Genomic DNA, 13,643 nt, shown 5'->3' with positions numbered 1-13,643 from the left:
GGAGAAATTACAGAAATGAATAAAAAAAAATAAAAAAAACATTACGTATGAGTTAAATCTGCACAACTACTCTCGCCCACTGAAGTCAAACCCACAAGTAATGTACAAAAAAGTAGTCTATGTAGTTCCGAAGCTAGTTTTTAGGTAAGTAGGCTACTCGTATACAAAGTAGTAGTAGTGTAGATTAATACTTGCACATCAAATCAGAACTTACCGCAGTGAATTTGTAGATTCATGGAGCCCAATTATTTTTTTCAACGTGCTTATCAATCCATAAGTTCAGAGATACATTCAATTCCTCCGGTGGTCGATAGCTTTTGTTTTCTGATTCACCTTAAGTAGACTCCGTGTAAAGGCATTATGAATAGACCGACGTAGCTATGCCCACTCGCAGGTCAAAGATGCCACACACTCTAATATCTCCTTCACCGTCCATTGACAACTGAGCACGTGAGCAGTGAGCACAGGTGTTGGCAGATGCTGATGCTGCGTTCGAACCATCTGAGCCTTGTGTTCGGATGCGTTCATAGATTCGTTACTTTATTTCCTGTTACTCTTCTTTGACCATCCACACTCCCATTGTTAACATGTCCTCGTCTCCTTCCCTCAGAATGAACACAAAATAATGGAACAATATGAACACAAACCTCTCTGGGCCATTGGATTCACTCTTACTCTTTTATGAATCCCCGAAACCTTGCGGCCGAGGCTTCGAAGCTCCTCAATTGAAGATGCGCTCTGGAGGGAAGTTCAAATGAAAAGGTCAGTTCCTAATATTTCTATGGAAGGATTGGAAGGATTTCTGGTGCGCTAAAGGAAGGATGGAAAGGTGATAAATAAAGATCTCGTCGGATATTGTAAAGTAACATTAAAAAAGCTTTATTTACAGACAGACCAGCCGACCAGCAGTCCGGCGCTCGGTACATACTCTAACACACTAACACGAGAATGGCAGGGCAAGGGGGGGGGGGGGGCACACTTTAGCAAATTGTTGACATATTCTGACTTCATAAGAACCTAAAAGAGACGAGACTAAAGATAATAAAGATAGGAACAGCAATTAGCGGGCTTCTTTTTTTTTTTTACACCTTTTTTTGTTACCCTTGAGCTGTTAAAAAAAATCGTGGTTCGTGGAAAGTGCGGTAAAGTTCAATAAATAACAGAGTATGAAGCGTTATAGCAAGCAGTAGTATGATAGAACAAAGATAAGAACATAGAGGAGGCGAAAGTAGTTTTGCGGAAAGTATGGGAACAACGAATAAATAACGGAATAGAATAATAATAATAAATAAAGAGGAGTGAGGGGGAAATGGAGGGACGTTTTATACAAAGGTAATCCGGTGAACATATTTTTTTGAGCAGGTGTACAAAGGATCGGATATGGGATTGGATTCTATTCCCCGCCCCGCCCCGCCCAAGACTGCCATTGATATCATTCAGGAAATTGGGTCAAACACGCTCCGTCAAGATGATAAGAGAGAAAATGTCTTAAGAAAATGTCATGAAATTAAAATCACGAACATATGAAAAAAAGAAAAAGGAGGTAGCCTACTCACGAAAAAAAAAAAATAATAACAATGACATCAATATAGGCTCACGATAAAATAATAATAATAAAAATGATAATAGTAATGATAATAACAATGTTTAAAATTCATATAGCCTAACTGGGAAACGTCCAACTTACTTTTTCTTTATTTTTTTTTATCCGTCACCTTTTCCAAGTCTTTCCAGCAGACAAATGACGAACGAAAAACTAACACGAAAAGACGAAGAAGGAAAAAGACTTATAAAAACGTACAGGAACAAGGAGGAAAGGAAAACCAATTACACCACTCAATATATAACAAGGCACGGTGGGGTGAGGTTGCATGGCCAGGGGTGGGGTGTGGCGCGCCCTTAGAAGCGGAGGATATCCCTGAGCCACGGCGTGTAGTAGGGGATGTTGACGTAGACCCCAGGAACACCCGGCGCCCCACACCCGATGCCCCACGACACGACGCCCGCCAACTGGTAGCGACCGTCGGAACCCTTGCACGCCAGAGGGCCGCCGCCGTCACCCTGCGGACCGCGACACATTATAGAAGAGGCTGTGGATAATAAGGGAGAAGAAGAGGAAGAAAAGGCATTTTGGAAGCCTTGGAAGCACACGCAAGCCTTGGAAGCACTCACCTTACACGCGTCCTTGCCCGCCTCGCCGCCCGCACAGATCATCCCGGGGTGCAGGACGTAGCGGGGCCCAAGGCGGGTGTGTCGGAGCGCCGCCTGACACGCCTCCCGCGGCACCACGGTCAGCGACACCTCCTGAAGGGCCCAAAGAGACGTGAAGGAATAGTAACACACGCAGGAGTAAAGGAAACATGTGGAAGATTTGAAGCAGCGGGAATTATAGTATATCTTAAGCTATCTACGTTCTTTAATTCTTTTGTGGTGGGTTAACAAGGTATTTAGAGAGACAGAGAGAGAGAAATAAAGAGTGCGAAAGAGAGACAGGGAAGAGAAAGAATGAATAGGAGGAGGAGGATGAAGGAAGAGAGGGGAAAGGCAGGAGGGTTGAGAAAGAAGGAAAAAGAGAAGGAGGAGGAGGAAGAAGAAAGAGAGAGGGAAAGGCAGGAGGGAAGAGAGAGAAGAAATAGGAGGAAGAGAAGGAGGAAGGAAGAGAGGAAAAAAGCAGGAGGAAAGAGAAAGAAGGAATAGGAGGAGGAGGAGAAGAAGAAGGAAGGAAGAGAAGGAAAAGGCAGGAAGGGAGTTAAAGAAGAAATAAGAGAAGGAGGAGGAAGGAAGGATGGAAGAGAAGGAAAAGGCAGAAGAGAAGAAAAAGAAGGAAGGAGGAATAGGAGAAAAATAAAATAAAGGAGACGAAACAGATAGAGAGGGAAGAAGGAAGAGGGAAAAGGCAGGAGGGAGGAAGAGAAAAAAAAGGAAGGAAGGAGGAATAGGAAAAAAAAAGAAAATAAAGGAGACGAAACAAGTAGAGGAAGAAGAGCTGAAACTAGGCTATACCGAAACAGAGAAAAACAAAGTAAAAACCTAACTAACTAACTCTTCCACAGACGAAATAAACACTAACAAATAACAGAAGAAAAGGACGAATAGTTTACCTCTCTAATTAACTATGTATACCTGTCTAATGAACGGTGTAGGTGATTAATTAAGTATATGCGTACCTTTAGAACACTTTGGTACCTGCCGTCGTCCCCGAAGCCATCCTTGCCCCAGCCCGACACCCAACACCGATGCCCTGTGAAGTCAGTTTGGTGGGGTAGGCAGATGGGGCCGATGTGGGGGCTGGCGGGGCGGAGGGGGGGAAGAAGAAGAAGAAGAAGAAGAAAAAAGATGATGAAGAAGAAAAAGAAGAAGAAGAAGAAGAAGAGGAAGAAGAAGAAAACAAGCAAAATTATTATTCATAGGCCTACAATTTCCAACCCATATTCTAATACATGTCTATAATACGCACTCGACCTTTCCATCTATCTCCTACCCTCTTTAAATTATGCTTTCACCTTCTCTCCTCGCTTTTTCACCCTTTTCCACACCCTTATTTCCTCTATTCCCTTTCTTTTTCCTTTTATCTTGCTCCTCACCTCTTCCTCATCCTGTCTCATCTCATCTCTTCCTCCTTTCCTCACCTCCTCACCCTCCTATAGCTCTCTCCCCTCCCATCTCACACCTCTCTCCTCACCCTTTCTCACTTCATCTCCTTTCCTCACCTCCTCACCCTACTATAGCTCTCTCCCCTCCTATCTCACACCTCTCTCCTCACCCTTTCTCATTTCATCTCCTTTCCTCACCTCCTCACCCTCCTATAGCTCTCTCCCCTCCCATCTCACACCTCTCTCCTCACCCTTTCTCATTTCCTCACTTTCCTCACCTCCCTCACCCTCCCATCTCACACCTCTCCTCATCTTTTCCTCACTCCTCTCACCCTCCTTCCCCTCCCATCTCACACCTCACTCTCTCTCTCTACTTACTTGCGCGCCAGGTCAACGGGGGCCGCCATCCTCACTACTGCCAGGTCATTCATGAGGTTGCCGGAGAAGTAGTCGGGGTTGACGTACACGGCTACCACGTCGCTCTCCACGTAAGGGTAGAACTCTGTGTCACTGTTCACGTCCCACTCCCCGAGACGGACACGGAGCTCACTGGCCGAGTATCTGTGTGGGGGAAGAAGGGATAGTGATGTGTGTGTGTGTGCATGTGTGTGTGGTTTGAGGTTTGTGCTGAGAAGGAAGGGGTGAACATAAGAACATAAGAACGTAAGGAGACTGCAAGAGGCCGGTTGGGGAAAAAAGTAAAGTAATAGGGTACAAAGAAGTAGGAGGAGAGAGCTAGGAGGGTGAGGAGGTGAGGAAAGGAGCAGAGATGAGATGAGAAAGGATGAGGGAGAAGTGGCGAGCAAGATAAAAAGAAAAGGAAAAGGAAAGGAAAGCGTACAAAGAAGTATAGGCGGAGAGAGCTAGGAGGGTGAGGAGGTGAGGAAAGGAGTAGAGATGAGATGAGAGGGGATGAGGAAGAGGTGGCGAGCAAGATAAAAGGAAAAGGAAAGGGAATAGAGGGACAAAGGGTGTGGAAAAGGGTGAAAAAAGTGAGGAAAGAAGTAGGTGAAGAAGTTACAATAGGTTATAAAGAGAGCGAGAGATGTGGATAGGTAGAAAGGAGAAAACAAGTGGGCTATTCTGACCGAGTGGAAAGAGGAAATTTGGTTATGAGAAAATGAGAATGAAAATGATAAATGAAAATGAGAATGAAAATGATAAATGAAAATGAGAATGAAAATGAGATAATGAGAAAAGTTTAAATGTCATTGGCGGGTTCTGAGCTGAAGTGGGCGGGGCTTATATGCGATGCTAATGTGAACGGCATAGTATTATAGTCATCGTATACACTAAATTGGTCCAGAACCCCCGCCCCCTCCTTCACCCTCGCACCAAGAAAACATTGACTCCTAACTCCAAGCTCCTTCACTCCAAGCAATCAGATCTTATAGCTGTGAAGAGGGGCCGAGTCTTTGGGGTCAATTCAATGTAAGGTGACTTTTTCTATAGTTGTACCTAGCATTAATAGCAGTAAGATAAGTCAGTTTAGGGGTAATGTAGGGTGACTTTTTCTATAGTTATGATATTGGTAACAGTAAGATAAGTCAGTTGAGGGGTAAGTTTAGTATAGGGTGACTTTTTCTATAGTTTTACCTAGCATTAATAGCAGTAAGATAAGTCAGTTTAGGGGTAATGTAGGGTGACTTTTTCTACAGTTATGACATTAGTAACAGTAAGATAAGTCAGTTTAGGGGTAAGTTCAATGTAGGGTGACTTTTTCTATAGTTGTACCTAGCATTAATGGCAGTAAGATAAGTCAGTTTAGGGGTAATATAGGGTGACTTTTTCTATAGTTGTTGTATTAGTAGCAGTAAGATAAGTACCCAGTGACGCAGTGAGCCGCCGTCAGGATGTGCCGGTCGTCCACCAGCGTCCCCGCACACACGTACACGCTGTCCACGCCCTCCTTCTTCAGCACGGCGCTCTGCCACGGGTACTCGCCTGCCGCGGGTAAAGGAAGAAAGGGTGATGATGGTAATGGTGTTGATCATACTAACTACAATAACACATAGAATAAGGAAGAAAAGAAGAAGAAAAAAAAGAAGAAGAAGAAATCGAGAGAGATAATGAAGAGAGGACCAGAAGACGTTGAAAAAGAAACACAGAAGAAGAATATCACAAGGAAGATGAAGAAGGAAAGAGACACACAAAAAAATGAGGTAGAGGAAGAAGAAAAAGAACAAGAAGACTAAGCAGAACAAGAACATGAACAAGAAAAAAACAAGAACAAGAAGACCAAAAAGAACAAGAAAAAAAACAAGAACAAAAAGTCATAACAGAAGAACAGAAAACTAAACCACGAAGACGAAGCATAGGCCTACACAAGAACAGGATCATACCTCCCCCACCTCCCACCCCCACCCTACTTTACCCAATCCCCCCCCCCCATATACCCTACACTACCCCCCTCCTACCCCCCACACTCACCGAACTCAGCATCCCCATCTTCCCTTTGCGGACTGCTGATACGAGACCGCACATCCTCGCTGCCCTTCAGACCACACGTGCTGGCTCGGGGGTGACTCAGGCTACTCTGGGGGGTTGAAGCAGACCCCAGCAGCCCCCCGATGGTAGCCCCGCAGCAGACCTCGTACACGCTACAGCTGTCACGGTCCCCAGACACTACGCCCCCGACTCCGCCTCCGCTGAACTGTCGCTGTGATGGGGTGACAGAAGGGGGGTGATGGTAGTAGTAGTAGCAGTAGTAGTAGTAGTAGTAGTAGTAGTGGTAATAATGATAACACTAGATAAAATATGTCATGCGTTCTGTCTCTGTCTCCCATGCATTCTCTCTCTCTCTCTCTCTCTCTCTCTCTCTCTCTCTCTCTCTCTGAACCACCCCCAATCCCCCCTACCCTCCCTAACCATACCCCTCCCCAATACAAACAAATAAACAAACAAACAAACAAACACTCACCATATTAACTCACTCATCTTACCACGTCCATCTCACCGTCCGTCCGTCCGTGGGTCCGTCCGTTCGTCCGTTGCGTCCGTAGATGAAACAACAAAACAACTTACCAGACACTGAAGACGGAGAAGGAAGCAGCCGGCGATGTTGGGGCATATTGGGGCATGCGCATGGGTCACAAAGGGGCGGTGGGGAGGAGGAGGAGGAAGAGGAGGGATAGGAGGAGGAGGAGGCTTGTGGAGGATACCTAAACCCCCCTCAGATCCATGCAGGAGAGGGGAGTGACCTACAAGTTGACCTAATCCCAGTTTGAGGTCATGCAGTAACGAGGTCAGGGGTCGGTCAGGGGTCAGTCCTAGGGAGAGTGATGGGGAGATGGGGGATGCAGGACGTGGGTGAAAGGGGGGTGGGTGATGGGGTGAGGGGAGATAAGAGAGATGGGGGTTGTGATCTGGGGTGTTTGAGTGCTGGTGGAGGTGGTGGTGGTGGTGAGGGGGGGTGAGGTCGTGAATGGGTGGGTAAAGAGGGGGGTGATGGGGCTGGTGGGAGAACTGAAGGGACACGTCGATGGGGAGATGGCTGAAGAAGTCGCTTATTGGACCCAGGATTCGGGGTGACCGGGGTTCGATACCTTCTTCCACCTTAAAATAGTAACAATGATAATAATAATAATAATAATAATAATAATAATAATAATAATAATAATAATTTAAGAGCGCTATGACGTAAGAAATCGAAAAATATGTCACTGTCTACGAATTTCAGAAACCTATAGAAAAAAAAGTCATTAGCGAGTGAAAGTAAAACGAGATGACATTTTTCTTTTTTTGGTGATAAGATTCAAAGCGTCATGGTGAAGAGAAATGAAATAATCGAGATGAAACACACACACACACACACACACACACACACACACACACACACACACGCACACACACACACAACGTTCGTGAGTGATAAAATGAGTGAAAGTGAGACGGGATGACCATAGACTTTAATGAAAACCTTTTATAGATTGTCGCGATGATGAAGGAAAACGCAAGAAAATCAAGAGAAAAAATAGAAATAAATAAAAAAACGTTCGTGAGGGGAACAACAGAGAATAGGCTAGACGGTCTGACCACAATCCTTAACAACTTAACGAGCTTTATCTAACACCAGGGCGCCAACACAGTATCCTTTTTTCAACTCATATCTCAAGAGCACCTTCATGGTATACGCATATTCAACAACAAGTATACGCAGCTAACATTCCTGGTCTTAGTATTACCGGGGCTCTGGTCGGCAAGGTATTCACTCTCAAACACATTCAACAGTCAAATCGCTTAAAATGACACACAAGGAGAGACTTAACAAACACACACACAGAGACTTATTACTACCCTTAACTCGATAATGTGGCACTGAATGACATTAAAACGTAAAAAATCTCATGTTAAGTTAAAATAAATAGATAAATACATAAATAAACGAAATAAATAAGCATGAGACCAATAAATGATAGCCTACATAAGTTACGTAAGCAAATAAATAGATAAATAAATGAATAAATACATGAATAACTAACTAACTAAATAAATAAGATAAACCGAAAGGCTGCAGAAATAATTAACGCTTGTAAGTAAAGGAATAAACACTGTAAATAACTGGATAAGAAAGTAATTAAAATCCACGTAATCAGCGCATGAGCGGGGGACCAGCGCGCGTGTCGGTAAACAGCGGCGTCAGGCGGCTATTAAATCAATGAGCCCCGAACCCCGACTCACCAGACACCGCCCCGCCATGGCACCACCCGCCCCCGCTTGGCACTCCTTACGAAATGGCAGCTTCATGAGGCACTACTTCCTTCTCCTCCTCCTCCTCTTCCTTCCGCTCTTACACCTCTTCTCTTTCTCCTCCTCCTCCTCTTCTTTCTTTCGCTCTTGTATATCTTGTAAGAATGTTTGCTGGATTTTTTTCCTTTTCTCGTTAGTGCAATATCATTTTTCTTATTTAGTTTTATATGCGTCTTAATTTTCTCTCCTTCTTTCATTGATAATCTATTTTCAACAACTTAATGATAGCCTATTAGTGTTTTATGAGTCAATTAGCCAATCAGTCAATTTTCCATTACTTCCTCTTCTTCCTCCTACTCTTTCTCCTCCTCTTCCTCCTTATCATCATCATCATCCTCGAGCTGACGAGTATCGTGAAACACTCAATCTATTATTTTTTTTCTATTATCAAACCAATCAGTCAATTTTCCATTACTTCCTCTTCTTCCTCCTACTCTTTCTCCTCCTCTTCCTCCTTATCATCATCATCATCATCATCCTCTTCTGTTTATTCTATTTATTTTTATTATCAAACCAATCAGTCAGTTCTTCATTACTTCCTCCTCCTTCTACTCTTTCTCCTTCTCCTCCTCCTCTTCCTCTTTGTCATCATTATCATCCTCTGACGAGTATCGTGAATTCGAACACTTCCTTATCAATCTATTATTTTTCTTCTATTATCAAACCATTCATTCAGTTCTCCATTACTTCCTCCTCCTTCTACTCTTTCTCCTTCTTCTCCTCCTCCTCTGCTTCCTCCTTATCATCATCATCCTCTTTCGACGGTTATCATAAATATTCGAAAACGTCCTTATCATTCATTAATTTTTCTATCATCAAACCATTATCAGACAAAAGCTTACTCTCCATCAAGCATGACATCCTAATCCTATACTTCCTTCTACACTTCCTCTTCCTCCTCCTTCTCCTCCTCTGGCAATCATCGTAGACTTGAACACTTCTATCAATTCATCATTTTTTTCTGTCATTATACCATTTCCACTCCTTCCTCCTCCTTCTCCTCTGGCAATCATCGTAGACTTGAACACTTCTATCAATTCATCGTTTTTTTCTCTCATTATACGGTACAAAAAATCAAAGTCCATCACGCAAAACGACGTAATCAATACACAACGCTTGGCCTACACCGTTCCCCGCGCGCCTGACTGTTGGTTATTATTCTCGGCAGGAGTTGGAAGTGTGCGCCGCGCGATCCTGCTTTCCCCGGACAGAATACCAAGGGCGCTGATCACTTGTGGGAGAACAGCAGTAGGGGAGGAGGAGGAAGAGGAGAAAGAGCGGGAAGAGGAAGTATAAGAAGGAGAGGCTGTAGTTCTGCCATCCCTCTCCCTCTCTTTTCTTTTTCTCCTTATTCTGCTAAATATTGAATGTGGATAAATAAATAAAATAGATAAATAGATAAATAAAACATAAATAAACCTGAATATAAACCTAAATACACACAAACAAGCTTTCTGTCCATAAAAAGAAAACGAAAATTGCATATAGACATACCATCACTAACACTAGAGATATATAAACACCCACATGGAATACTTAGGGCCTATTACTATAAAAAAAATACAAACGCAAATCATAATCTTAGAAAACGACTAACTAGGCTACTAACAACTACGACTATTGCAAATGGCACAGACACAAAGCGAATCAAGCGTATACTAATTTAAAAACCGTAAGTGCCAATTAAAACGACTATCAACGAGATCTAAATATATATAATGTGCACTCTCTAAACCACACGAAGAAACGCTAGGTCAGAGGTGCGTGACAATGAACTAGAGAATGAAACTATAAACTAAAGTGGGATTTCGGCGTTGGTTCCGTGCATATGTGTCCATGAAGCGGCTAAACTAACTAAAGGAAAACATACTCAAGTTCATAAAGCGTCTAAACTAACTGTATGAGGAAGCGTGTGACGGGTGAACGCGAGTGAGTGAGAGTGAGGAAGTGAAAGGAAATGAGTAAGTGCAAGATAAATAGGAGTTAGAATATTTAATTAAGTGAAGAAATACGAAAAAAAAATGAATCTCAATGACTTTATCTCCGGAAACATGAGAGAAAGTAAGAAAGTAACAAGATAAATAAAAGTTAAGATATTCACGTAAAGAAATCCGAAAAAAAGACGAACCTCAATAACTCAGATAAATAAAAGTTAAGATATTCACGTAAAGAAATCCGAAAAAAAGATGAACCTCAATAACTCAAGTCTCCGAAAACGTTATAGCGAAGTGTGATTACGAATTCCCACTTCTTACTTCGCGGAGAACTTGAGACCGCCAGGATCCGATCTCCTGTTGGACGTGGGACTGGAGGAGGCACGGAAGGAGGAGGAGGAGGAGGAGGAGGGGGATGACGGGAAACGCGATGATGATGAAGATGGTGATGAGGATGATGATGAACGTTGAGGTAGACGAGAACTGGAGGAGCCTGGACGAGGGGGAACTGCAGAAGAAGAGGAGGAGGATAGGGCGTCTCTCCCACTCCCACCTTCAGACCTGCCGAAGATGGAGTGAACGAAGCCATCGGGGGTGTAAATATCATCATGTCCGTTGTGGTTACCGAAGTCGTGAAAACCGCTCAAGCCTGGTCGGTTGAAGTCGTGTCCGTGAGGGTCGTGAAAACCGGTCAAGCCAGGTCGGTTGAAGTCGAGTCCGTGAGGGTCGTGAAAACCGCCCAAACCAGGTCGGTGGATGTCATGTCCTTGGTAGCCGTCGTGTCCGTGTTTGTGTTCGTGGAAGTGCGTGTGTTCGTGGTGGTGGAGTTCGACAGGTTTAGGAGGGATCGGGTGGCTGGGGCGGAAGGGAGGTGGCAAGAATGGAGGTCTAGGAACGGGCTTTGGGACATAAACAGGCTTGGGGACATAGACAGGCTTGGGGACATAGACAGGCTTTGGCACATACACTGGAGGAGGAGGTGGGGGAGGTGGAGGTGGGGGAGGTGGAGGTGGAGGAAGAGGGGGTGGATGAGTATACTTGTTCCCGTGGCCATATCCTGGGTAGCCACCGATGCCAGGGTACCCGCCGATGCCAGGGCCGATGCCAGGGCCGATGCCAGGGTACCCGCCGATGCCAGGGCCGATGCCAGGGCCGATGCCAGGGCCGATGCCAGGGTACCCGCCGATGCCAGGGCCGATGCCAGAGCCAATTCCACCTGGGAAGCCTCCTCCGTACCCGCCGCCGAGGCCCCCTAAGAAGGTGTTCCTTAGGCCTTGGAGGGCGTGAACACCTTGCTTATTCGGGGACACCAGTAACTCCAAGGATGGGTTGACCAGCGGCCGACCATCAAGACTCGCCACGTTAAGGCCCAGTTGCGGGTTGATCGACACGGGCCCCAGATCGAGTCCCAGAGGGTTGCCGCCGCTCCCTATGCCGCCGCCTAAGCCGCCGCCGCCGTAGCCGTCGCCGCCGAATGTAGGGATGGTGCCGAACTTGATGCCGAAGGAGGGGACCAACCCGAGCCCAGCGAAGAAGCGGTTGCCGTCGAAGCCGTCGAAGCCATTGCCGTTGAGGAGTCCTTGGAGGAAGCGCTGACGAAGGGAAGGGAGTGACGAGGGTGTGGAGTGTTAATGGGAGGAGAATGGGAGGGAAGAGAGGGATGGTCAAGTGATGGGGGAAACCAGTGACAACAAACACGATGAAGGGGTTTAGAGAGGTCAGGGTGATGGAAGTGAGAGGGGGGGGGGGAGGGGAGAGGAGGTGACTGTGATGCTCAAATGATGGGGCACAGGAGTGACATCTGTGGTAGGGTGATGGGAGGGATGGGAAGCGTAGGAGGAAAAGGAGAAAGAAGGAAGGGATGATGATGCTTAAAGAATGGAGTTGGTATACAGGAATGGGGTGGGTATATAGGAATGGGGTAGGTATACAGGAATGGGGTATGTATATAGGAATGGGGTGGGTATACAGGAATGGGGTGGGTATACAGGAATGGGGTGGGTATATAGGAATGGGGTGGGTATATAGGAATGGGGTGGGTATACAGGAATGGGGTGGGTATACAGGAAGGGGGTGGGTATACAGGAATGGGTTGGGTATATAGGAATGGGGTGGGTATACAGGAATGGGGTGGGTATATAGGAATGGGTTGGGTATATAGGAATGGGTTGGGTATATAGGAATGGGGTGGGTATACAGGAATGGGGTGGGTATATAGGAATGGGGTGGGTATACAGGAATGGGGTGGGTATACAGGAATGGGTTGGGTATATAGGAATGGGGCGGGTATACAGGAATGGGGTGGGTATATAGCAACAGGGTGGGTATATAGGAATGGGGTGGGTATATAGGAATGGGGTAGGTATATAGGAATGGGTTGGGTATATAGGAATGGGGCGGGTATACAGGAATGGGATGGGTATATAGCAACAGGGTGGGTATATAGGAATGGGGTGGGTATATAGGAATGGGGTGGGTATATAGGAATGACAACTGACGGGGGTTTAAAGAAGGGTCAGAGTGATGGGAGAAATGGAATGGGGAGGGATAAGGAAAGGAAGGACGTGACATGAACGCTGAAGGGATGAGGCAAAGAAGAGAAGGTTGAAAGTGAATCCAAAACTTAGGATCCTCAAAAATAGAAAGATAAATAGATAGATTGGTAGATAGAGATAATTATAGATAGGTAAACAGAAAAGTAGATAGATAGATAGATAGATAACACAAGAATGAAAATAAATAAGAAAATAAAACAAAGAAAAAAATACTGGGGAGGAAGATAATGGAAAGAAGAGACAAGGGGAGATAATGAAGTAAAAAAAAAAAAAAAAAAAAGGAGGAGGAGGGAAGGAGACTGACCACTATATAAAGAGGAAGAGGAGGAGGAGGAAGAGGAAGAGGAGGTGTGTCTATTACTGTGCAGAGTGCTGAGTGCTGTACTAGGTGTGTGTGTGTGTGTGTGTGTGTGTGTGTGTGTGTGTGTGTTATGTGAGCTTGTGCAAACTTCTAAGTGTGCTTGTGAGAAAAAGAAGACAAACAAACAAACAAACAAACATAATAACTGTACTTACCGGGTTTGTTGAAGAGGTGGGAGAGGAGGAAGAGGAAGAAGAAGAGGAGGAAGAGGAGCCGGAGGAGCGAGGTGCAGTAGGGGAGGAGGAAGAGGAGGAAGAAGAGGAAGAGGAAGAGGGAGTATAAGAAGGAGAGGCTGTAGTTCTGGCATCCCTCTCCCTCTTGTTCTTCTTCTTCTTGTTCTTCTTGTTGTTGTTGTTATCGTTGTTGTCATTGTTGTTGTTGCGAGCCTCCCGACGTACTCTTAGCATGCTTTTACAACCCTTACCGACAGTGCCACGACGAACCCTGGCTC

At 45.2% G+C, this 13,643-nt stretch overlaps 1 protein-coding gene across 1 annotated transcript in view; it reads right to left on the bottom strand.

Moving 5' to 3' along the window:
* Positions 1-863: 863 nt before the first annotated feature.
* The window catches only part of LOC127008468 (uncharacterized), a 34,358-nt gene continuing 21,578 nt past the window's right edge, over positions 864-13,643 (bottom strand). The window contains exons 6-11 of the mRNA XM_050880614.1: positions 6,024-6,252; positions 5,420-5,537; positions 3,972-4,154; positions 3,168-3,288; positions 2,173-2,304; positions 864-2,061 (exon numbers count right to left, since the gene is read on the bottom strand). Coding sequence (XP_050736571.1) covers positions 1,900-2,061; positions 2,173-2,304; positions 3,168-3,288; positions 3,972-4,154; positions 5,420-5,537; positions 6,024-6,252 — 945 coding nt within the window. The 3' untranslated portion in view covers positions 864-1,899. The remainder of the gene's footprint in view (positions 2,062-2,172; positions 2,305-3,167; positions 3,289-3,971; positions 4,155-5,419; positions 5,538-6,023; positions 6,253-13,643) is intronic.

The sequence above is a fragment of the Eriocheir sinensis genome, chromosome 37 (genome assembly GCF_024679095.1).
Source record: "Eriocheir sinensis breed Jianghai 21 chromosome 37, ASM2467909v1, whole genome shotgun sequence".
Classification (NCBI taxonomy): Eukaryota; Metazoa; Arthropoda; class Malacostraca; order Decapoda; family Varunidae; genus Eriocheir; species Eriocheir sinensis.
Note: the sequence above shows the minus strand (reverse complement) of the source record. Positions and strands in the feature narration are given on the sequence as shown.